Below are 26,553 nucleotides of genomic sequence, written 5' to 3'. Positions count from 1 at the left end.
GTGGAGTTCCCAGGTGGGAACTCAGCAAGGCGTCATAGGTCGAACCAACCTGCCTTGGCTTCAGTTCTTTTATTCTAAATTTTAACTGTACAGTAGATTTAAACTGAAGCCAAGCTGGGCACGCTGTCCTTCCAGGGGTAGCTTATTTTGTACGCCTGGTACAATGCAGCCAAAGCAGGCAACAACCCTTTGAGCTTACCCTGATCCAGTGAGCTGATAGTTTGCTCCAACTGCAAGAGGGACAGGAACTGCAGGAGCTCATCTCGCGTGTCTGACACGCAGCGCCTGCACTCAGGTACATCCTCCTCCTCCCCCCTCCCTTAACTCTGTATCTCATCACTGGGAAACTGATAAAAGTAAGACAGCATTCTGGCACAGAGGTTTCTGCTACAGGCTTGTTTACTTAATCATGTACCTTCGGTGGGAAAAACTGGTCATTTTATCAAGTTGTAAAACCAGGGAAACCAAGCTAAGGAAGGGGATGAAAATTAAACAAGTTCCTTATCTCTGGGTACTGTGACAGAGCACTCGACTCCTTTAACCAAACTAGTGGTAGTTTGGTGCAGGCTCCAGAGGTGGCAAAGACCTAAGCCGTACCCAGGCCAAGGTCTCCTCTAGTTCCATTCTGGTCTGTGAAAACCCTCAAAGGAGCAGAATGACACAGTGAGCATCGATGCGTATGAGCTTGGAACACCGACCATGCAATACACACATGAAACACGTGGCTTTTCCAAACTCATTTATCCAGGAACAAAGAAAGTTGTGTGTACAAGGAGTCTCCTACAAACCTTTTCCATCGCACGTAATGTGACTACAAGCCGACCGCTTTACTCCGTAAATACGACAGCCTAAGCAAGCCACCTTCGCGCTCTCCCTGCTAGGCAGCTGGCTGTGTGGCGGTGATCTCCCTTAGGGCTGGGACACCTCTCAAGGTTGCTCCTCGAGGCCGAGAGACCTCTCACCAACTGCAGATCTTTGGTAAGCGACCAGCATCGCGCATAACCTTGTATTATGGTGACTTTGATTTGCGTCTTGGTAGTTTTGAATCATTGTTATGTCCTTCGTGCAGGATCCTAAATCAGGATACGCGACAGCTACCTGGTGGTAGGACCTTCATACAAGTCACTGTGGCTCCACCATGCTCGTCAGCTGTCAGCTCAGCGTTACAGTTGTTTTTTTTTAAATGTATAAACACATTCATTAGGTTTCAGTAACCCAAAAATATCAAGACTGGGGGCTATGGCAACTGCTTAATTGGGTCCACATCCTTACAGTTTTATTAGTGGCTTTTAAAAGCACGTGTAAAATGACTCAGTGTCCACGAATGGCAGTTGGAGATCAGTAGGACTGCATTGAACTAGCGGGAAATCGGACAGTCGTGCCTGTTTTAACCTGTTCAAAATATTAAACGGAAAGCAGAGCTCTAAAACTGAGGGAAGCACCTCAAAGGCAATTTGTAGAGAAACACTGGAAAAACAGCTTTCTCTGCGCCACCAATTCTAAAGAGCTTTAATGAGCCCAGGAAGCTACAACTGTTCAGATTAACCATTACTTTGCATCCAACAACCAGATTTGTTGATAGCTTCCTTTTTGGAGAAAACATTTCTTTACTGTGCTGAGGCTAAAAGTCTTCCATGGCAATACACGGTGTAGCAGGAGTCCAGCATTCCCTTGGTTTGTCTGTCACACGTTTAGCTTTGATGGCCAACTGATACCCGATACCTGAAACTGTTGTGTCTTTCGCTTGAGCTTTCACACGAGGCTTCCCGGCCAGGACACCACAGTAAGCGTGACTTTGTTCCTTTGCTCCTTCAGCATTGGGATTAGTTCCGAGTTGCTCATTCCTATCGCTGGCACTCCATTTACTGCCACTATTTCATCTCCACACCTAATCAGAAGGAAGGAAACATGCTTGTCAAGATTTATTATTGTTAACACTGCACCCTAGGACCCCCAAGGTCATCTAGCCCCCCCCATCAACTCTTTGTTGAAGCAACTTTTTCATGAGGTGAAAGATGAGGGGCAAGGAATGGATGCAAGCAGAGTGAGTGGTTGCTGTCAGAGGCTTGCTTCCGAGTCAAAGGAGGCAAGGGAAAAGGAAGACCCCGCTGGTACTTGAGCAACACAGCAGCGAGGATCATTGAGCAGCTTGGCCAGCTGGCCAGTCAGCAGAGGGAGAAGTTACAGAAAACAAATTTGTGCTGATAAATGCACTCATCACCAAGGTTGTTCCTACAGCTACTTGACTAGCAATTGCTACGGTGAAGCGCTCACGATGCTGAAGCACGCTGTCACGGTGTAGCTCAATACAATAGAGGTTTCAGCGTCCTGCCTGATGCGCCCACCTCTGTGGCACACCGAGCCATCTTCTGAGGGGTTGTACCGTTCGGCTGTGACGATGTGAGGTGCTGAAGGCAGCCAGCTACCTCGTGTCTAGTGGGGCAAGTGCACTGCTGTCCTAGCTCTCAAACAGGAGCCCAGCCGACCCCAGCCCTCCCTCCCAGCTCCCTTCTTTCATACCATTGTCAGGGGAGCAAAGCCCAGCTCCCCACACCAAAGCTACGTCTACTGCAAGACAGCAGCCTTGCTTCAGTTTTTTTTACAGTCCTGCACTCGCAGCCTGCTGCATGCTTGCTGAGAAGCCAGCTCTGTTGGTTCCCAGAGATAACACTGCAAGAAAGTTGTGTGGGGTCCTCCAGCTCTGCTGTTCTCTCCTCCACTTGCTGCAATTCCTAACAAACAGGTCAGCAAAGCTCGTTTTAAGTTTCCTGCACAGGAGGGCTTTTGTTGCTTCCATTGCAATACTTAATCCAGGAGAGGTCATACTCTAGAACCTCCAAGATTCACCTCAAACATCCCCTTTCTAATTTTGTCTAATTACTCAGTTAAAGCCTTTACAGCCTTTTAAAACTTAACTGTTAATTCCTTCTAGTTGCATCTTTATAGAGAAACCAAAACACTCATTAATAGAGGACTTTGTTACAGCTTTGGTAACAGTATTATCTGCACAAATTAGTGTCTTAGGAGTTGTTAACTTTCAGCTTAGCTGGTTAAAACCGTAAAAGACAGCCCCTCAGTAAGACGGCGCATGCTGACATAAGTACCGACGGTGTTTCTGACACAAACACCAGAAACCCGCAGGGCGGCTCACACGTACTTCAGTTTCCTGTCTCGGAAGGCAGGAGTCCCAGGCACTATGGTTTTGATGAAGAATGGCTGGTTTCCTTTGCTTTCCTCAAAGCCTCCAACAATGCTGAAGCCCCAGCTTTCCAGGTTACCTTTACTAAGGACAATATCTTGACAGCAGTGAAGGTAGCTGTGAAGACAGGCAGAGTCAAAAAACAGAGAAAGCTTAGGAGTGCGATTCAAGCAAAACTGCCTAACCAGAAAATTAGGTTTTCCCTTGTGGGAGGCGCAGCTACATAACAGCCTCATATTTATTGTCTTTATTTAAGACTCGAGGCAACCCCTTTGCAGGGCATGTTACAGGGATAATTCTCAAATCTGAAGATGCCAGTCCTTTAGAAATCTTTTCTCAGTGTTGTCAGTCATAGATAAGGGTTAACAGAAAATTACCATTCTCTAAAGGGGTTTGTGACCTGAAAGATTGGTTAATAACTTCACGAATTCTACTAATGAGCATGTACAGTACTAGTGACAAAAACAAATTAATCACAAACGGCAGTTACACCCATGCAATTATTGAGAATCGAGCTTTTTTTAATTCCATCTGTATACTGCAGGCCTGGTACAATGAAGGCGTTCGGCAGCTCTGTATCGCTGACGGAAAGCAAACATGTGAGGCAGGGCAGCCTTTCTTCCACTAACTGCCACAGCAGAGTGCAAAAGGTGTTTCCTGCAGGACCTCCACCCAGGATTGGTGTGTACAGTAAGATAGACTCCTCACAGAGAGATCACAGGCCTCTCTTTCTGAATGCCAGCCACCAAGGTATGTCTTCTCGGTAAGCCTGGGGTACACTACAATGCTAGGGCTGCTGTGGAGAACGTGGTATATAAGTGCTAACAGCATTTGCTCCTTGAGTTTGCAGCGCAAAGACATGCGAAGCCTTTGCGAGGCGTCTGAAAAGGTGTGGCAGGAGCGCAGGCAAGCATCTCGTGTACTCTGGCTCACAGTCAGGTTATATTCTGGCACTAAGGTGCTGCCAGAGCTACACTGTGTGAAACTGCCGCTCATCGCCCCGCTGAGGTATTCCAGCAGCTAAACTTTTCCTAATAAACATTTTTGCCTCAAGGGCTTTGCTGGAGCAGTTTGCTGATGAGAGTCAGATTTCAAAAGCCTTCTCAGTTAACTTCTCGCTAGGAGAAAGATCCAATTATCTACTTTCAAACTGTAATTTACCTTTGTAGGAGTTCTTCACACATAAACGCTGGAAGCCCCAGCTCTACCTTACTGATGCCTCCATGGCTTGCTTCTACTGGTACCACACAGTGTAAAAATACTATGAGAAATGTATGTGGCAGCTAGTGCAAATAAACAGCCCAGAGAGCAAGAGCGGTAAGCACTACATCAGCACAGAACATAAATAAAAATATTAGACACATTCTCCAAGAGTCAGAAATGGCTGTTTGCTATAAATCAGTTTTCCATATGAAAATGGGTTTTTAGGAAGAGAAATATTAGTTTACTATAATTGAAAGTGGGGAAAAAGAATTTTAGACTTCACAGAAAGTAAAGGTGCAAGTTTTATTCTGGCGAACACCCTGCTGAGTCTGCGGTCCTGCATCCATTCCAGAGTTTGCAGAGTGCGCCACTCCAGCGGGGCCGTGGCAGGGAGCACCTAATAGTTGTTGCAGAAAGAGCTCAGACTTCATGGAGATGGGCTTCGGATCAGCCACAAGGAAGAAGGCAGAAGGAAAACTGCTTTTCCGCCCCCCAGGAATGATCCATAAGCCACACTGTGCCTGGTTACAGTTTTCAAGAGTCAAAGCTTTCACAGAGCAAAGATAATCTATAAACCTGGTATTTCTAGTATCTTTAGGATTCAATATACAATGAATTAGGGCACATACCCCCTCCAAACCAGCATTTTGTGATGGTGTTTTATACTATCAGTAGCTGGTATTGATTTAACATAACACTATGAAGAAATCAAGTAAAGTCCCTATGCTGCCTGCTGTGACATACACAGCGATGATGACAAACATTCAGTGGCAATAAGCAGCAGCATACAATTAACTTGCAACACTCACCACCACCATTAATAACAGCAAAGAATGGAGAAAGAGGAAGTTTACAAGGTCAGTAGAGCTACCTACAGTTGTGTTACAAGACAAAAAAAATCCAAGGAAGATACCAGCCTCCTGGTTCAGAACAGCCAGTACTAGTTGCCTGAGGTTAGAGGGAAAATATTCCTACACTGTCCCTCTTATGGGGATGTTTGTATCTTCACTGGAAGTGAGCGGCACTGGCCGCAGTCTGAGGTGGAAGGTGCTCCAAGCTTATGCACCAAACGTGGTGTGAAAGTAGCCTTAGGAGCACAGAGTGTTTTAGGAAGAATGTGACCAAGATGCTCATGTTGCTCCCTCTGTCACCCAGCGTCCCAAGAAAGACACAGGACCAGGGCTGTCGTCCCACTCCTAAAACACTTCCATAACAGTAGCCTGGCACATGACCCCGGTTCTGCAGGGTGGGCCCCACATTTCAGAGACAGCACATCACCGAGTGTGCAAGATGACAGGCAGTATTTGACATAAACAGAAGACCACAGATAGAAGAATCAAGGCTGGAACTAAACACTGTGGGCTTAAGTGTTGCAACGACTGAATGCATTTCCCTAGCCTTAAGCACTAAATTCAACTCCAGTCTTTCAGCATTAAGTTTGGCTCCAAACTAGAAAGAAATACATGGGATTCCTCTAAGGAGGAAAGGATATTTCTGCCGTATCGCAGTAGTAATAGGGAAAAAAAGCCAAACAGAACCAAAAATTGCACATGCCATCAGCAATAAGCTTTCAACTTTCACACTGTACTGCAGAATGTTTTAGCACACTGAGGCTACGTCTGCTTTAGCGGGACAAAAGGAACAGATCCAAGCGAAACAACCAGTGCTGAGGACACAAGGTCTAGTTTTGGTAGATTTCAGGGGATTTTCTGTCATCTAGTGCTAGTGTGGTACACACAGAGTCTGTTCGTGCAAGAGTGCAACGGGCATTCTTAAACAGCACTTCTGCTTTAGTCCCATTCAAAAGGAACCCAGTTTGTGCAGGTCAAGACCTCTCTGCAATGTGAACGAAAAACAGCAAGTGAGGACAACTGGGATTCTCGCTTCAACGGCGCATTCCTGAGCCAAACTAAAATGCTACTGTAGAGACACCCTGAAAATTTCCAGGTGACAAACAAGGGTGCCATTTCGGTTTACGGATTCTCAAGCAATATCTAAAAATAATCTGATTGTGCCAGCCACAACGTCAAATATGAATACCTTGCTTAGCTGAAAAAGGCAGATTCTTAGTGCCTTTAGGGAAATCATTCCTTCTAAAGACGACCAGCTAGCTGCTACCAGGTCTTTCTGTGAGTGGATGGGAAAATGAGTGAGGATGCACAAGAATACAGCTGGTTTTACTGCTGGAAACAAGAAGAAAGGGTTTTTTTCAGATCCTGAAGTGAGATAACCTTGCTTTGTGCCCCCTAACCACCCTCACACCCACAGAAGAACAGCAGACTAATTCAGATGCCTGAATTCAGGTCTGAGTAAGAAAGGAAGACTGAAGAGCAGAAAGGGCATCTGAATCATTGCTCCTTGCTTCGGTAGGAAGGTACAGTAACAGCCAATGAAGGGGGCCAATATATCAGCAGCAAAAGAATTTCAAGCAATGTATCAAATGGCAGGTAACGTCAGTATACTCTTGAAACAGAGGCAGTGACCACCGAGCAAAGAGAGGGCTCTCGTCCCTGTAGCAGAAAGTGCGGAGAAGCTGCAAGCCACCAGACATCCCTGTGAACTGGAAATGGAAGAAAGGAGAAAGTCCAGCCGGGTTTTGCCTTGCTATGCTTCACTGCAGGAGCACCCGTGAGGAACAAACACCAGGCAGCGTCTGAGGGTTTGTGCTCAGGTTTGGGCTGTGCAGGTGCAGCTCAGGCTAGTTCACACTGGGCCTGCACAGAACAGACAGGCTGATTCCCTGGGAGAGCAAAGGAAACTGGTAGGAGGGGGCTGAGCACAAGCCAAGGTACAGTCGCTACCTTCCTCGGGCTGTTTGTTTAGCATTTACAGGCTGCTAAGTAACACAAGGATAATGTAACAGAGGCTTTGTTAGTATTTCTTCTTTCAGGTGCCTCAAGGAACAAGGCTGTAAATAATCCGAGCTTCTAACAGAAGGGTTTGGCTTTACTGCTCCATGTTCATCTCCTGCACGATCCTCCTCCAGTCAGCTGGAATGACAACAGACTCTATCTTTCATAGCTGAACATATTTTGATGAAACTGTGAAAGTGAGCAAACCAGAGGTTCACCTCTCCAGGAAGGAGAGAGAAATTCAAGCTTTCACAGTCCCAGCCCTGTCATCTAGAACTTACCATGTGGCCGCTAAAATCTGTGCTAAGTCTACAGTCCAAGCTTTGCAGCAGGAAAAGTCAACTATTCCGAATCATTTCTGCTTCATGCTAAAGGTGACACAGTTATGATAGCCAAAAAGAATCAGACTGAAAGAATGTCTGCCCCTAACGGAGATGATCAGATTAGAAACTATAAAACAGCACAGGTGTCTGTTGGCTTCTGTTACGCGATCCAGAAAGAGCCACAGGGTGATTTCAGTTAATGATATTTTAGCAGAGACTGTGTCTACATTGACTCTATGTCAACTCAGTGCCTCAAACGCCAGTATCTATACTACTTATTTTCTGTGTCAGTTCTCTTAGAAAAAAAAGGTTGTCAGGAACTCCTGAAATATGGTTACTGTCCAACAGAAGTGGGGGAACAATGGGTCACACCATAAAAAGCAGTTGAAATTTCTTATGCATTCATTATACTGTGATCTCGTTGTCAAATAAGCCTTTCCACTACTTAGCTCTAAGTGAGAATACCAGTAAAGTTTTTAAGTCAACCAACAAAGCAATTAATTTCTAATGTTTGAGTGAAAGTCAACTCTGTCATCGAACAGATCTCATACAGTCACTGAACAAATGTACCTAGGTAATCCGAGCCATGTGATCCAGAGGGGAGACCAGCTGAATCCTTGCTCCTTGATGTCCAGAGATGGCTCTGGCGAGTTCAGTGAAAGGATTTCCAAGGCTTTCAGTACGACCGAGTGGGAAGCCGCATTAGATTTCAGTGCTGAGACAGCTTCATAGTAGTTCAGATGAGTCAAATCAATGCCATTTATGCTCAAAAGTACATCTCCTGTTGATTAAATAAGGTGGGGTTATTACAGACCTTTTGCTACAAAGACCATTTCTGTCTCAAGGTCTCATGTTTCCAGCCTCACTTTAGTGTCCAACTTCCACTGAAAAGAAAAAAGACCAACCAACCCAGTTCTTAAAGGATAAAGGGCCTGAGAGCCTACTTACCTCGCTTGATTCTGCCATCCCTGAAGAGGCATCCAATGGGCTGCACACTCGTTACGTATATAGGGAGCTTGTTTTTGTTATCCCTTCCACCTCCAATTGTTATTCCTAAAGATTCCTTTGGTTCCTTTTTTATTGCAACTGTCTTTTCATGACTTACGTACCCCTGAGGTAAATCCTACAAAGGAATGACAGCACAAAATGCAGCTTCATTAATGCAATTAACATGAGAAGCCCAGATCTGGAAGAAAATAACAGAACATCTTGTATCTTTAATCCAGAACATTTCAGCCATGTTGCTGGATGGCAAAGTCAGCTTCTCATGTACCTGTTTTGGGTAGAAATACTACCCAGTATTTCCAAAGCGATACCACTGCAACTGAGGCGCTGCTCTCCTAATGATCCCATATTATTTTACTGTAGAGAGATGCTTACTCTGAGGAGAACTATTTTGCACCGAGGTACAAGCTATGAACTCATCTCGAGGCCATCCATATCAAGCAATCAACCTCTCTCTGACTGCTACTAAATGTTTAGGTTGCAGTGAAAGCACACATTATAGCATATGCTGTAGAAACAATATGTAAATGACATTCTGGGATTTAAATCGAGGAACTACACTCCAGCCATTTATGACAGCTACTTACTAGACTCCAGAGACATTTAAACACAAGAGTCTATGCAGTTGTAGCAAGTTTTCTCACTCAAATGGAAGTTTCTAAACATAGAGCAAATCTCTCTCAGTGCAACAGGCTGGCGATTCTCCTCTCGCTCATACTGTTTGTTACAATATGCAAACGGATGGCAGATGCGACACAGAAGTCACAAGAGCCCTACAGTGCAATTTATGTAGTTTCTACTTCTGTACCATAAAGCCCTCTGGCTCCAAACCAGAAGCATAACTTAGTGTCGTCATGCAATACCCTGAATGTGTTGTGCTCAGCGGATGTTGAGAAGAAAGTCCCAAGCGTCTCTCAGATGGTAAATTTCCCTTTGCCCTTTCCAGACAAGAAAGGATTAAACACTGGTTCTGCATCAACATTAGAGACATTTGAAGAAATTTTGACACGTTTTTCCCTAAAACCCGTGTTTCCCAGTAGATGACAAATGTAGAGTTCCCCGGTACCAAAAGCCACAAACCTGCTGCTTTTCAATAGCTCAAAAAGAATTGGAGCTACTGCTAAGTCTTACACGATAAATCGCCACCACAGAGCAAATACAGATCTGCTAGACCAAGAATAACCAGCACTTTTGCCATTGTTTACAAAACTTACCTTCTGATAATTAGATTTTCTTCTATAGTGATTCTGGTCTAGTCGTCTCCGATGGTGCACGGGGCTTCCACCATTGCTGCTGCTGCTGCTGCTGCTATTTGATGTGCTGCCATCTTCTACCGGGTCCGACAGCTGTACCCCTGGCTGCCTCAAGACGACAAAGTTCACTCTTGATTCAGTGGTCTGCCAGGAGAAACAAAAAGAGGGTGAATAAAGTAGACAGAAAAATTAATTAGAAATTAGGGATGGCCCCTGTCGTTTTCTTGGGGAGAGAGGAGGGTTGGCGTTGGTTTCTACAAAGGGTCTGAAACAGGGCTATGCGACCTGACGCAATGGTTTTTGTAAGAGCCACAGAATCCTGTGGTGAAAAGAAAAAAGGAATTCGCAAATGTTAGTCAGAAGGAATGGGAGTCGAGGCAGGCTTCGCTCATGCCTCCCTCCCCCACAAATGCCAAACAAGAGAAAGTGGAAAGGGATGATTCATTGCTCCACTTCAGTACAAATAACCAAAATAGCATATTGTGTTGTGATACAAAACTAACAGAGCTAGAACGCCGACTGGTGCACACGATGGGTGACCGTGATATGAGCACTGGATGCCTTTTCTTTTATTGCAAAGAAACTTATTGAACCTCTTTCCCTCCCAGCTTATGTACCACATCTATTGTTCAACATCTCCCACCCGTTTTTTTCCCCAGAGAACCTGAAGACATCTTTTGTCTGAGAGTGCTGCCAATTAAGCACTTAACCAGCTGTATGTCTGGCCTCGGCAGAACTACAGGCACAGTATTCACTGTTGTTACCGCTCTTCTAATTCGGTTTGTTCTTTCAGATAATTTGACAAAACCTTATTGTGAAGGACTCCACTGGGGCAAGGCGTTATGTGCTTACTTGGGGCATTTCCTGCAATGGGTGAGAGACGTACGGCTGCCACTCTCACTTCCTGGCATAGGACCCCGTTTCCCTGGTGCCACAGCACTCTGGCAGCAGTGAATTCCCTGGCCTTGAAAGAGGGACTGCATCAACTGTTTGGGTTTTTTTTCTTTTTAAACTAGTACAGGAGGGTTTTGTTTTCTGAAACAGAATTTAAAAGCCTCTTGCCTTCAAAGTCACTTCAAATAGAGCATTTTTTTCCAGACAAGTTGGCACACATCCATGTCTTCATAAGATCTATTGCAAACATCGTGTCCTAAGGTGGGGTTTTGCCCTCCTCTTCAAGCAGGAGTACCAGACTATGTACAGTACATATGGCTGCACATGTATCTATCTATCTGTAAATGGTACTTTACAATACAGGTAGAAGGATTCTTGCCTGCAAATGGTTTGCAATCAAAATTAAAATGACATTTAACCAGAAATTTGAATTAGCCCTCAGAAGAACAGACAACGTTTGGCAGACTGTCACAGTTTTACACACATGTCACTTCAAAAAGAGTTCAATCCCCAAACCTACTGAAGCTGGTTCTGAGACTTTGGTTACCGATTTCAGCGGGATCAAGAAAGAGTTCCTCATACGGGAGTTATGCTTGCACATTACAGCAGAAACACAGCAGCACTTAAAAGGGACACAAAGTTCTAAGAGGCCATAGAATGGAATCACATATATAACATAAGAAGGGATCTCAGTACTGGAACCCTGTTCTGTCTCTTCTTTCCTCCCATGCCACTGCACTCCTCTGCTTATTAACAGGAAGAAAACTGGCTCTCCCTCACTGCTGACCTCAGATCCTTCCCAGGATATAAACAGTATGTGATGAGATGTATTGTGTCAGGATCTTTAGATAAAAACAGAAGCTGGAGGTCATCGCCTAGGGAGATAAAGAATTTAAAAACTGATCTACATGATATCTGCTGCACACATAGCAATCCTTAATCCTTAACCAAAATTCCTTGCCCACTCCTTTCACCAAAACATTTCGTTAGCATCCTGCAACAGGAGCACATTCCTACTGTGCAGGGAAAGACCACCTCTTTCCTACCCATTTAGTATTTTGAATGTTTTCAGCCCGAGGTGCTCATGTTGTTTTCTAGACTCCCTTCCCAAATACAGGTGAAATGGGGAGAGAGGACTTCAAATCAGAGAGTTCTGTTCTGTGCTGCCAGCTGATTGCATCTCCCAAACACCTTCAGTTTGACTGTTTGAAGCACGAGAGGTTGTCCTCTTCTCTCCTTATCTCTGCTGCATGCATCTACACAGCACATACAGATATTCACTCTGCAAGAAAGGCTCCAAACACCACACCACAAAGGAGATCCAACTGCCTGAGCTGAACTGAAGTGCCATGAGCAACTGCCTGGCCTCAGACTTGTCAGAGATGACTCACGATGGATTCCCACTCTTCATGTTTATCTTCATTTGGAAGCAGTGCTTCCCACACATCCGCAGGGAAGTCACTTTCCCAAAGAGATATTTCAGGGAATGCAGTTTGCTCTGGTATGTTCAGTTAGCCCTTGGGTCAGAACAGGAGCCCTGCCATCAATGCAGACAGCTGCAGTCTTTAGCCATACAGCCTCACCATGTCATAAATTACCTGGATGATCTGCGCAGCAGCCTCAGGTGTTCCTTGCCTCAAATCCTGGCCATTTATTGACAGGACTCTGTCATTCCGACTCAGCTTTCCATTTTTGGCTGCCAAACCTCCCTCTAACAGATCTAGAATAAAAATCCCTGCCTCATCCGTCTTCCTGATCAGTTTGATTCCCAGGGGTTCAGATCGGTCTCTCTTTATCAAGGTAACATGGATCACTTCCCGGTTTGCAGCAGAAGTGGAATCCTGCTGTGCAGTTTTATTGGAAAAACCCTTCTCCTGCAGGACCAAGAGGTGGAGAACAGGACCTGGGTGGCGCAGGAAGGAGACAGCTTGGCAGTGAGTCACGCTGCTGATGTTGACGCCATTCACCTAGAAAGACAAACAAACCAGAGTCACTAATCAGAACCTGCATAATTCAGGCACTGTCCGCAACATGGAACATCACAAAGTTGGAGACAGGATGTACAACTCCCCGTGCAATGCCGTGGCTGAAGCAGCTGCTTCTGGTGCACATTAGAGAGCAGAGATTTCTAAAGAAGAATGCAGAAGAAAGCAGATGAAATTAGACCACAATTGGTGGTGAATAGCTGAGGAGAGGGACGAGACAGGGCAATTCACATAACTAACAAATCTGAATCTGCAAAATATTAAATCATTACAGCCGTCCCCCGGCAATGCGGAACTGGTTTCCCTTAACATCCAGGATTCGGTGCATACTTGGAGGAGAAGACTTAAATTGGAGGCCACCCATCCTCAATTTTAAGTTGAGAAGTAGTCCCTAGTCTACAACCCAATAGCCTGGATAATCGTGCTTTTACCAAGGTAACTCTGAGAAGCTACTTTTTGCTTTGTCTGTTGTCACATAAGACTCCGTGCAGTCTTCTTTTAGGATGTTAATAGGGCTACCAAGTGTGGGGACCTGCCCTATTTACAGCCCAGTCAAAACTGAGACATGTACAATTCAACTGGATAAAACAGAAGTTACTGTATTGGTCTATGTAAGAAACCAGCTCGGAGACTGTATCGGCCACTGGTGCATGTAGGGCTGCCAGTCTGTACTGAAGTCCACAGTCCAACAGGATAATTAGGTCTTTATGGCTTGGCAAATGATTGGGCAGCCATAGCCGGGAGGTGCTAACAGTTCTCGCTGCATTTAGGCTTTACTGCCGCATACAGGCTTCTGTCACCTTGCAGCGAGATTAATCTGGAAACTAAATCTGGCCGTGGGTCAGCCCAGTACGGGGTTGGTGCTCGTTATTACTCACATTACATATCTGATGCCTACTTCAAGTCATAAGGTCTTAAACTTTGGACCTGCCCATTGAGAATATGCAGCTTAAGCAACATAATAGAGCAGGCAATTATAAGACTTCCTGTCTAGAGCACAGTCCTTTGGAAAGAAATAGTGCTACTGGGTGAAATTTATCAGATAGAAATCTTTCTACTTAATCCAAAACGATCTACATTTCAAAAATCTATCAAATACGCAAGGTAAATATGGGCATGACTGGAAGGAACCCCAGAAGTCTGCTTCTCAGCCCCAGCGGATCTGCAATGCTACTGACACACAAGTCTGATCAGTGCTTTTAAACCCTCAGCTGCAGAGATTGTCCAGTTTTTCTAGGCAACTCTCCTCCCCCAGCCCTTATCTCAAGTCAAGAGAAGCAAAAGGACTACCGGGGGGTTTTAGGTACCTCAAGAATATGGTCCCCGGGTGCTATTCTTCCATCTGCGGCAATGACAGAATCCCGCAAGACTTCCTGAACAACAATGTTTCCTAGTGGGGTGTCTTTACCCCCAACTATCCTCATCCCCAGCTCTTCCTCTGGGTCTTCTCGGTGAATTTCAATTGTAGTCGTTTCAGCCACAAGGCTGGTTCTCTGAGGAAGATCTGATTGTGGAAATTGAAGAGAAAAAGCAACACATTAATAGAATTTTCCTCCACATAGCACCACAAGATTTGTAACACTGGCAGGTTGTGTTCAAAGTAGCATCTGGAGGCAAAGCAGCTGTCAGGAGAGGAAAGAATAAGTCAGATTAAAAGCTTTAAAAGCTCCTGTTTCTTTACAGTTTCTCCAGATCACTTCCCACCTTCTCCTAGCTTATTGCAAATTTAAATTCTTCCATTATGATTTCTAGAGTTTTATTAAAGGGCATCAGTATGTTTCACTCACCATTTAGAGATGTATTTTTCCTCTGTGACAGCTGGCCTACTGGAAGCACACACATAACAAATGCCAATTTCCACGATGCCCATTAGAAAAGGGAACTACTGAGCTGTAATTACTGGTCTGCCGTTGCGGTGACTTTACTACAGGCAGCTCACTGCAACTTCCCTCCTCTAATCTCCTTTCCTCCTCTTTTCCCATCCCCCTGTAAAACAGGAGTAATATTTACCTACTTCACAGCTTGCTGAAGGCTAAGCAATGCTTCTCAGACACTTTGAAGATGAAAGTTGTTGTTAGAAGGTCATATTAAGTCTACCAGCACTGCACCATTTGGGCAGGCCCAACACTAATGAAGCCAAGCGCACTGCCTGTCAGGGTGGACTGCAGTTGTCACACAGGAGATGCAAAACCTGCCCCAAGTATACTTCGGGGAAAAAGCCAACAGAGAAGTAAACTGACCTGTGTATTAACTCTGGCACAGGCACAGCAGTTGCCAGCTCCAGCGTCTGCACACTTGGAAACTGAGACTAGCTTTGAAACAAGGCACAGAGGTTTCCATGCTGCTGCCTTCTACCAGGGGTTGAGATAAACGGTTCTATACTGAAGTGGAGATGGTTACTTCTATCTGCAAGGGTTTCATAACTGACTATGAATCCAAAAACTAAGTTATGCAATAAAAAACACACTTGCTGCACAACATTAAGGAGGTACTGACCACTCCAGGAAATTGGATTTTCTGAAGGACTGTGCATCTAACTTTCCTAACAAGATGAGAAGAAGCTGGAGCATTTCCTAAATAATTGTTTGGCTTCTGCAAGTGCTTTAAGTGCTTCATGTTCCCAGTGATGGGGACTGCCTGTGTTTCTGCAAAGAATACTGCACATGAGCACTGCAGGCTATCAGAGATTCTCCTGATCACTTTGCACAGACAGTTTTGTGCTTGTGAGCAGATCCTGCCACACCTGATGCACATGAACGCACCTCCCTTCTGCTCAAGGACAAGCTGAGGAAAGAGATCACCCCGATAGCTACTAATGGCTGAATAGCATTGAGGAGATCTAAGAATGTTGGGGACAGTTTAAACATTGGATTGGCTGAGATAATTACCTAATTTTTATATTATAAAGGGTAATTACATAATTATATTTCTGTATCAAACTCTCACCTTCTTCAGTCTCCTCAAAAGCTGGATTAACCAGTCCAGGCTCTGCAGTCCCTAGCGATACCACAGCCGCTGCAGAGCTTTCTGCCACAAGTGATGATCCTCCGATTGGTACTTCTGGGTCCTTGGGTGTGTTTGCCTCCACCTTGGTAGGAGGATCTTCCTTCCCTTTGGGAGTGGGATTCTTGTTCCGCTGTAGTTCAGATTTGTATTTCTTGAAGCCAGGACACCTAGGGAGAGATTGTCAGTGACTGTAAGTGGCTGGTCTCTGCATGCGTGGTTAACCCAGCACATGCAAGCTCTGACTGACAAAGGTATGTGAAGAAGCATGTTCCAGATGTTGTCAGTTGCAAAGCTTGTATCACAGATGTTAATTTATTCTCATTTGACCTTCAGCTTCTACTTGTACTAGTGTCAGCTTAAGAGTGGGCTTGTTATTTCATTACTTTCAAAATTATTCAGCAAATTATTTTTAAAAAAAAGAGAATGTAATAGGAACAGGAATCTCTCTTGCTAAATATTTACCTGGCAAACACTCAGTGAAGAAAATAATACCTCTTACAATATAAACAAATACTTAGCTCTGCCATTTTAGTGATGACTATGAACTGTATCTTTATGCAAAGGAAGTGGCTCAAGTTTCAGGCTCAGCCTTGAATTAGGCTTTGTTTTTAACAAACCAGTAACATGCACGAGCAGCAAGCAAGGCTTGCTCATCTTTTTTGCTGATTAAGACCTGACCCTCAGACAGCACTCCACCTCCAGTCCATGCAGGGGACGGCTCTACTTGAATGGCAGCCATTTAGAGGAGTTTATAACCCCGCTGACTGCTCCCCACACGGAGGTCCAAGAAGTAATTCCACTTTCAACCAAATGCGCTCTGTATGCAGCTACACCACAGCCAGCCTATCTCAGCAAAATGAGCAAGGAAAACAAACTCTTTTATCACAAGTACTTATAAAAAAGGTGGCAGGTGATGAGGGTGATGAATGCAAAAGCATCACTTTCAGAGGCATGAGTAGTATTGGGTGTTTACCAGAGTCACTTTTCAAATTAAACTCGACTATTTACATTCTGGCTAAACAAGTCTCATCCCAGTATTACTTCCTCTGGTTTATTCCTAGTCATTTATTCTCCAAGCAGTAAGATGACCCTGACACTTAAAAGGCAGAAGCCGATTGATCCACTTGCGCACACGTTCCTCTTAGGGTGTCAAGAAACAAAATCACTTTGCAAAGGGCAGAGAAATCCCCCAAGAAAACAAAGTTTCTAGATGCTTACTTCCTTAAGTCTCCTGCTATCAGTTAATCTCAAAACTAAAAAACAGGAGCACCCAAATCCCAGTGTAATTTTTTCTCTCTCTTCCCCCGCCCCGCTCCATTTTTCAGTCTAACTATGCTCACAGCCCAGGTGAAATAGCCTCGATTTTTAGAACACGCCCTCCCCAAGGAAGATACAAAGAACTATGAAATGTGTAAGAGAATGATACAGTTCCAGGCAGTTCCCTAACATTTAAGGGTGCTTTCTTCTTCTGTGTTTAACTCCTCTGCCAGAGGGATTAACAAGTGACAGAAGTTTACTGATACCAGAGTAGATTTAGAAAGCAGAGAGGAAGGCCCAGGCCCGGTATGGGCCATGGCCCCAGCTACACCACAGCAGCACAACTGGGCAGCCCATACCCTGTAGTCTCAGCTTTTGGCCCTGCCTGACAACAACAAAGCAGTAGCAAGAGTTAGCTGAATAAAAAGGAGATCATAAGCTTTTACAGATTAAGGGAAAGGGGTACACAAGCATCTTGGATCACTTCCCTTGGCTCCAACACAAGCTCGCAGCTCGTGGTTCCAAAGAAGAGCAAGAACTGCAAGGATACGTCCTAGGCTGGAACTACAAAGGTATCCTAAGCATAACTGTTCCCTGCACACTGGTTGACCTATTTTTAAAATAGGTCATTGCCACAAAAAAGCTACAAGCCTGTTGCATTTCTCATTGCCCACTGACAAAATACACCCTGCCAATGAAGGTCTGCTTCCGCCTGCAGCAGGGCTTGTACTTAGCTCCCTTTCCTGCAATCATTAACTAGGTAGGAACAAGTATTCTTCAGGCACCATGGCAAGAGCTCTTTGACACCTGCACTACTTTTAAAGCTACAATAATCTGCCTGCCACCAGCTCAACCAGCAGTGGAAGCACCAAAACACATCTCTGTTGACAAGCGCAAGAAAAAAAAGTCTCCCTTCCTCTGCACAAAGCATGGGGAAAGGGGGGGGAAAAAAAAAAAAAAAGGTATTTTTCATTTGTTTCTCTTTCTCAGCAAAAGAATGAGAGAAGATAATGGAATTATAAGTAGGTGATTCAGCAACTGCATAATGTGCAGCTTGGAGGGACTTACATTATTTGGATCAAAGACTTATGTATTGCACATCTTAATTGGACCAATTAAACTGGCAACACTGCACGATCCCTGCTTCCAGACTGTTGCCTTTATGCCTGTCTTTCTTCTCTGCGCAAGTGAAACAAGAATAAGCATGTTTATAATAATTTTCAGTGTCAGGTGCCCCAGATCAGGACACACAAATTTATATACGAAGTTTGATAAGTTTTGTGTCTGCGGACAACTGGCACGCAAGCAGGCAAGCACCTCGCCCTTCACCTCCGCAGCACATGTGAGCTGGCCTCCCTAACACACACAGAGGCACAATTACGCTGTCTTCACCCACCCGCCCTTCTGGCCTCACCCTCTGTCATCTTTGGTGTCCCATCTTGCCCCAGTTTAAGAACTGTTCTGAGGATGGATCTTTCTGGTCAGAGGCACAACAGACAGATGGCATTATACAAGGAGTAATAATATAATGTAAATGGGAATGCACCTGTTCTGCAGATGAGCTTCTAGTTCACACCGCTGCATTGTCTGCTGACACTCTGTCTTGAAAGGACAGAAGACAATCAGCTTATCCAACAGGTTTCGTACTAGAAGGCTGGACTTGTGGCACTGCTGGAAAGAGAGCTTTTTCCGATCCATAGGACAAAAGTTATACTCCTGCATGAAGTTTTCAAGGCACTTGAAACAGTACGTATGTCCACAGGGGGTGTCCATCGGTTGGAGCAGAGGCTGAAGGCAGATATGGCAGATGAGTTCATCATCCACTTCATCCTGGAAGTTGTAGAGATGATTGTCCAACAAGAGGTGGAACTGACCACATTCACAGCAGAGTTCACTAACTTGGGACATGTGTTCTTCTGCTGCGGGATCAGCCATGATAGCCAGCATCGGCCACTCTCGGCCCAGCAGCAAGGAAACTTGTCACGTAGTAGCTGTCTGACGGAGGACCTCTAAGGAAAGGGAGAGAAAAAGAGATTTCCAGCCAACTGTTGATCTAGCCAATTAAAAATTAAATTGTATTCCTGCCTTAAATTCCCCCCCACTTACCCCCCGTAGCATTCTTCCTTCCACAGTGACCCTGTGAATGATCAACCCAGGGATCAGAGAACGCAAGGACCTCATTCGGCAAAATATTTAAGCACATGGATAAATAGAAGCTTAAATTACTTTACACACCCCAGTGACACAAACTAGACAAAAGCCTGCCAAACATACAAACTAGAAAAGCTGCGACAAAAGCTGCATGTTCTTGAGGGAGAACAACCCAGAGAGGGAAGAAGGGAAAGAAAGAATAACCAAGATAGTGGGTTTTAAACTGACAATTTTTCTCTCTGGCTTTCCAGGTTATACCAAATATTTCAAAGATACGTATGGTAAAACAGTCTGGGGACTTCTAGTTGTTTGGATTTTTGTTTTGTGTTTTTTGGGGGGATAAGGAAAAAGAGGAGGAAGAAATTTCAAAAGAAACTTAAATTTAAACCACATTTCCTTCCTTTTAAGCCCACTCCCTTCAAAAAGTTCATTTTAACAAACAATGCATTGTTCCCCACTCATCCATGCCTAAGTTCACCCATGGAAACAAATTCCCTATAAAAAGACTAAAGGTTTCTAACGGGAAAAAAATTGTCCACATCACAGTTTATTGTAACATGACACAAAGGCTTGAGCTTCGGCTTCTTATGGTTGGGGAGGATAAGATAAGGGGCAAACAGTTCTTTATAGCTGCTGCTCTACTGACTTTAATCAAGAGGTCTCCAGTCACATCCATTTTGAATCTTGCCTATTGTAATTAAATATAACATTCACCTGACTTTGCTAGCAGATTACTCTACAGGCAGAGAGACTACTGCAAGAATGAATTTTTTTAACCTGGCACTTATTTTAATGAAGTAGGAAGTGTGGTACTAGACGAAGCTAACACTGTTACACAGTGGGGGGTTTGCTGTTGTGATGGTGGTGAGGTTTTTGGGGGAGTTTGGGTTTGGGTTTTTTTTTTAAGTTCATGTGAAAAATCCCAGGGTCTTCTAAAACAAAAAAAATGCAGAACTGTGATGAAATGGAAAAATTCTGAAAGACGACATGGAAAAAGTCTGAAAACAATCGCTTTATCTGGAACAGGGAAAAGCCTAAGCAAGAGTGAACACTGGTCTGCACCAGTGCCTGGAGGACATGGCTGGCACGCAGCAGCAACTTTGGAGGAGGGTAGGCAAGAACAATAAGATAGCAAGAACGGCAAGAAAAAATTAGTCATGGGTTTCTAATAAAAATCATACATCACTCCACTTCAATTAATTGTCAAGCATAAGTCAGCTATTTAATTAAAGGAATAACGTATCGCCAACAGAATCAAGCCATTTTACAGGCGAATTTTTACCTAGCCATAGAAAATTGTTCACTTCAAAAGATTAAAACATTACTGTCACGGTTCCAGGTGGGTACAGGGCATGAGTTGTTTGCTTCTCCTCCTGCTGCTGCAGTGCCAGAAAGCATCTTCCCCTTGAGGAAAGCACTTAGGCTGGATGTACAGACCTAGCTCTTCTGTTTGCATTTACTCCTTAACTCTTGCGTGACTGACTCAGTGCTCCTCCAAAGAGAAAGCACGGTTCACAGACAGCACACAAGCAAAACAAGGCAGATGCATCCATGCCCAGCCCCTGTCCTTTGGTACCTACCTCCATCTAAAACAGGCATCCCTACTGTTTGCCTTATAAAAAGTCTTCATTTGATCTTGTCTTACAAGCAGAAAGGAAACATTTCAACATCAGACAATCACTTAACATCACCTACCAATTCTAATCAATCAGCTCAGAACCAGCAGTTAACGAAACGCCAAGCTTCCAAGGCACACATCTACCAATAAGAAATACTTGTGCTTCGGGTTGTCGTATTTGCATAAAACTTTGGCAGGTGATTAAACAAATCTACTTTCTCAGTGCAAACAAACCCCATGGTAATTTTGCTGATAAACTACTTTTATATGGGGGTTTTTGGATTATTTACCAAATTCATTCTCTGCTCTCTGTTTAAAGGTTATACAAGATGAATCCCATTTATGAGTCATTTCAGAACTTGTGGAAGATAAAAGTATCACCACAGTCTTGCTGTTTTTTTCTTCCCTGTAACTCTAAGCTGTTCTGCTCTCTCAATTCTAGATCCTCGAAAACAAGGTGTGAAGATTTCATACAAAAGTGCCAAAGCAAATTTTACTTTTACACCACTGTCCTTTCAATAAGGAGGACACTCCTGCAGACACCGGGGAACCTAAGCCTGACACCTCCATGATGAAACCCAGCCCACACCCTTCGGCAAGGCAGGAGTTAGTGAGCAGCACAGGGAGGACAGCAGGCTCAAACAAGCCTGCCGCTTGTTCAGTGATTCAGTCAGAAAGCAGATGTTCTGTAAGAGGAAAATTGCTAACATCTTATTCAGCAAAGATGACTACTTCAGCGCAACAAGACAGATTTGAAGTGTCTAGAAAATGCACTGTTTAACATAACAGGCACAGTTCCCCTCAGCTTAAATAGACCAGTTTCAAGAGAGTCCGTCTAGAGTCCCTAAGACTCTAGCTTTGGAGGACAAGCTTGATATCTACTAAATCTTTTGCAGTTTCCATCAAACTTCAGTTACTCATTCTAACCTCCAAAGGTCAGACCGACCCCAACAACCCCCTTTTTTCACGTGTTGCTCTTTTTGTTACACCATTTCCCCTCTCCAGCTTCCTTCCAATAATGCTGCTTTGAGTGGCGTGTTCCCTGCTCCTGCCTTTCCCGTAGTACTGGGATCTCTCCCTAGGCCTCACATGTGGTTTAGCTTACACACAACGCACGTAATATGAGGGAATCACAAAATAAGGATCTAGCTTGGTCCTGAGTTAATGACTACATTAAAATATAAGAGCCTGACATATACATATGTTCCTGCTTTAATGGACTCTGCTGTTCAGAAAGTATAATGCAAGGAATCCCTGTGGAGTCTGAATTATTTAGAAAGCAATACACCCCATTCCTATACATGACAAAGAATCGAAGGGAGAAACCCAGCAGAAATCTCTTTATATTTCCCTGTTTCTTAGCCTGTGTGGGCTGGAGAAAAGATTTCTTTGGGATTAACATTATCTTTACTGTGTGTTTTTTTTTTTAAATCACTGATGGCTTTTTTTTTTTTTTAAGTAGGATTTCTTGTACAGTAACACTGACTCAAAGACTAGACTTTTTTTTTTTAAAGGAAGACTTATCAGGTTGTCTAATCTATTTCCCTGCCAAAGCAAGACTATTCCTGACAGTATTAGCACATTGCCTATTCTTGTTTTAACTGTGCTAGGGCACAGAGCCCCAGATATACACCCCCTCTGCACATCCACAGTGCTGTTAAAAGCTCTAGTGAGGGAGTATGCCAAGAACTGCACTGACAGCAAACCACTCGGCACCATTCCTGAGGGACAAACGCTGTTCAGAACTAGTCTCCGAAGCACCCCGGACTTGTAAACAGAATTGATGAATTACTTGTACAGCTCTTTTTTTTAAAATTTCTTTTAAAAAGGCATAATTATATAAGAAATCTTTCCAGCATCGTGCCTCCACTTGCGCTACAGTGACCAGAAAGGAGCAGTGGCTGTGGTACCTGGCTACCCCCAGAGCAACATCCCTCCTTCCAATATTACCATTTGAAGTCTCAGCGTTTCCAAACACAACCCTTGCTCCACGTTTATAAGGTGTTTCTCTCTGCAGTTGTTAGCATGGAGCACAAATTGTGGCATAACTCAGTCCAGGCCTGTCTGCTCATACAATTCCAGCATGTGATACAAGTCACTTTCAGCCATGAACATATTAATAACATCTCTTTGACCTACAACATTGTTGCTATTCCCATTTAAAAACGGAGAAATGACATCAGAGGCTAAAATAGAGACCCACAGAGGGATCACTCATGGCAATTTAACACTTTAGTACGTCCCTAAATACGATCTCAAGTGACCTGCCTAAGATCACATAGGAAGCTCCTGGGGGAAAAAAACAACCAAACAAAAAAAACCCACAACAAATCAACAAAAAAAACCAAAATCAAGACTGTTTCTATTAACTAACTGATTTATAAAGCCACGAGTGTGGTGAGTTAGCCAGAGCACATTCCATATTGCACAATAAAGAAACATGCAGCCAGTCTGCAGTAAGGACACAAAATAGAAATGTAAAATTTTCCCCAACAGATTAGGGTGACTAGAGGAATGCCTCATACTGCTTGAGTTAAAAAATAAGTTAAAAAAAAATCTGTCAAATAATTAGTTTTCAATATTAAAATCTACATCTACCATGGAAAATATTTTGGAAATAAAATGGGTTTATGCTTTTACGCACCTGTAGGTTAGCACTTATATGTTGATAGAGGTTGTGCTATTGAAAACCCCAATATAAAAGCTGGCTTTGAGATTGCAGGGCACGTGCCCCACATATACTGCTTTGTAATAGTTCACTGCAATAATTATGCCAGTTATTATATTTATAGCTACATTTCCCTGGGAGACCGGAAATGCAACATTCCAACTAAAGGCTAATCAATTCATTACTTTTTTTGGGGTGGACAAAACAAAGCCAGCAGATTCTGGATTAAGATGACGGAGGGCACGCACCAGTAGGGCACTAACCCAAAAATGATCTGCTTACATAAAAGCAAGTTCAGGATGGATTCTAGCACAGCAAACCCAGTGCTTTAGCAACAAGCCATAAGAAAAAGTGGCAGAATTCTTGCTAAACTTTCTTCAAAGAGTTTTTACTCAGTTAAGAAGTTTTACGTTGCACAGAATGGCAATTATTTTTTTTCATTCTAGAGACAGAGAGAAGTACATTGCAAAAGTGTTCTGTAACGGGGTTTTGCTGAATTTCATCGCTACATTGAACGAGGGCTTCAAGTTCATAAAATAGGACAGGTTTTATAAGAAATGCACTACTGTCCTGGCTGAACACTTCCAGTGTGCTGCTGCAGTGTTTCACAACCATGAGTAAACTGTCCTTAGTTCAGTGGCACAGAAACCTGTGTTGAAATATCAGAGGATTTTTATAAGCAATACCTAAAGAAGGTCAACTTTTACAAAAACCACAATACCAACCCAAGAATAGTTTCAGGTTGTAATACAATGTCTAATTATCTTTATTATTTGCTGATATAGCTGAACATCAGGCCATGGAATGTAAAAGTAGGAAGTCAAAGCTTCTGTAAATTGTAAATTTTGGCATGGTAAATACACTAAATAAGCAGCAACCCTTTCACTAATTAACTGTGCCTTCAAGCCAAAGGGTTTCTAATAAGCCACCTCCAAGAAGAGTAACCGCTCAGCACATATATGAATGCTTTGATTGAGAAACTCTAAATCAAAGCTACTTTACAGTACTCTATATAAAGGATGATTGACAATTTAAAAGGTTTTTGTTGTCCCCATCATTTATGCCCATTCTTTAACCATAAATTCGAAAATAAGTTGTATTCTAACTCCCTGGCGTTTCTGTGCTCGTTGGACAATTTCATATTTAATCTGATTGAACTTCTGGGCAAGTCTCTGTTTTCCCAACCAGCAAACAGAAAACCAATTGTATTTTCATTTATTATAATCAGAATCATTATCCTGTTAGAGTAAAAAAGACTTATTATTGCAGGAAACCCTATTCTGAGAGATGAGCTAAAAGGCTTGGTTGACTGGAGCAAGACTATCCCAAGAAGTTGTTCTCGCCTGTGCAACTTTTGCAATATCAGCTCTCCAGCATGGTACAGGGACTTCCATTTTTAACATAATGCAATTCAAGATAGGTGGGGTTTTTTTCGCTGTTTTGTTAGTGTATTTGGAAGTCAACATAAGAAAAGGTCTCTTAGCTTCTTATTATTTATTTTAAAAATCTTACTAGCAATCAACAGCTTAAATTGCAAACATACATCTAATTTTAGGAGGAAGAAAAGCTGACATGAAAAATGAAGAGGTTGGCACTTATAATTGATTTCTCTTGCTACCATGTGCTCTTAACATTTCCTTCTCAGCTCAGTTAATGATACCACAGAGCAGTAACTCTCTCACCAGGGACCCAGCATGCTAAAGTAACGGGACTACATAAATGTAATTTCAACAATTAATGCCAATTCTTTCTACAGAACAGGAGATTCTGGTGTTATCATTCAATTATTATTATCTGGGTAACAAGAACCAATACATTTCCTCTCTCCTCCCTTCTTCCTAAGGGATTAAGTAGTGGTGTAAAATGTTTTCCACCTACACTTTTCTTCCAAGGGGATTAAACAGTGACTATTTTAACATACTGCTCTGAAAAACTGATAAATTAAATGCCATCAAATAGAAGTGCTGCAGAAAAAGCAGCTTTGTCACCTTTGCTAGATGCTTCAGCTATATCCATCATCCTTTCTGCACCGTCTTCCACACAAACATGCAAGTTGCTTGTTTTGTGCTCACAGGAATTCTTCTGTTGTACCACTCACTTAAATCAATTTGCTTCTTTGCAGAATTTGACCGAAAGACTCCTATGGAAGTTCTACCACTGGCAGCATGCGTGGATTTTCTTTGTGTGTTCTTGATTTTTTTTCTCTATTGTGTCTAATCATCTCTCTGTAGGAAACTAAATACCCCTACCTCCACCTTCACCTTGCCTACAATTTGAATGTGGCAGCTGTCTGCAATTCCATCCCTAAAAATCAGATTGATATTTGTGGGAGAGGTTTTCTATAGATGAAGAAAGAGGGAATCCAATACTAAAACTTAGGGATAAAGGACTTAATCTGTAATTACTAACCAAAACTTCTCTTGCAATTAAAGCAAAAAGCCCCAAACCAAAACAAAGAAGGATTAGGAGATATGATGTTAAGATGTAGGTTCATCTAAGTATCTGTTAGCACACTTACTTTCTGAAGAGTTGGGTTTGCTTTTGAGGACAGGAGGTAAAGATCACGTGTCTATTGGCTATATATGAATACCAGATGCTCTTACCACATCATTGTCTGTGTGTCTAGCTGTAAATTCCTTGTCTACAGAAAGAAAACAGCACCAAGGTTTACAGACTCCAAAATAAGCATGTAGTGTGCAGAGGCTTGTCTTGGGTCTAAGCCTTCATAACCAGCCAGCCCTGAGAGCTACTACTCTTGCAGCAGCCTGATGAAAGAAAACCTGTGTGTCACTGTCCATTTGTGATCTGGGTACTGTATTTGTAATATAGGTCAGAAAAGAGCAGATGCTTTCTTATCACTGAATTTCTGAAGCATACAAGGGAAGGAGAAGACTGCACATTATATAACTGTACGTTTTTAAAAGTCACTGTTTGAATATCCTTACCAAGGCAGTCATCATCAGATACACTTAAAAGTAATGTGAGAAGCAGGGAGGGGGGAAGAGAGAAACTGTTGCTTTTGGTAGACACATGGTATTTCCATAGCTCTAAGCCTTGCCCGCCTTGTGAGAAAAACCTACAAAGCTTTAGTCTCTACCACACTCTATCAAGTGTTACATTAAAATGAAATATAATTAAT

At 43.2% G+C, this 26,553-nt stretch overlaps 1 protein-coding gene across 3 annotated transcripts in view; it reads right to left on the bottom strand.

Moving 5' to 3' along the window:
- Window positions 1–724: 724 nt before the first annotated feature.
- Window positions 725–26,553, bottom strand: part of LOC142063010 (ligand of Numb protein X 2-like) — a 31,211-nt gene continuing 5,382 nt past the window's right edge. For 2 of the 3 annotated variants that reach the window (XM_075106287.1, XM_075106289.1), the window contains exons 2-10: window positions 18,524–18,986; window positions 15,661–15,887; window positions 14,022–14,218; window positions 12,328–12,696; window positions 9,797–9,979; window positions 8,526–8,700; window positions 8,148–8,358; window positions 3,158–3,316; window positions 725–1,888 (exon numbers count right to left, since the gene is read on the bottom strand). In XM_075106287.1, the coding sequence (XP_074962388.1) occupies window positions 1,753–1,888; window positions 3,158–3,316; window positions 8,148–8,358; window positions 8,526–8,700; window positions 9,797–9,979; window positions 12,328–12,696; window positions 14,022–14,218; window positions 15,661–15,887; window positions 18,524–18,924 (2,058 nt within the window). In that variant the 5' untranslated portion in view covers window positions 18,925–18,986 and the 3' untranslated portion in view covers window positions 725–1,752. Of the gene's footprint in view, window positions 1,889–3,157; window positions 3,317–8,147; window positions 8,359–8,525; window positions 8,701–9,796; window positions 9,980–12,327; window positions 12,697–14,021; window positions 14,219–15,660; window positions 15,888–18,523; window positions 18,987–19,083; window positions 19,151–26,553 lie in introns of those variants that run through there. The other variant, XM_075106288.1, reaches the window with a different exon arrangement.

The sequence above is a fragment of the Phalacrocorax aristotelis genome, chromosome 11, assembly GCF_949628215.1.
Source record: "Phalacrocorax aristotelis chromosome 11, bGulAri2.1, whole genome shotgun sequence".
NCBI lineage: Eukaryota > Metazoa > Chordata > Aves > Suliformes > Phalacrocoracidae > Phalacrocorax > Phalacrocorax aristotelis.
The sequence above is the reverse complement of the archived record's forward strand: the minus strand, read 5'-3'. Positions and strand labels throughout refer to the sequence as shown.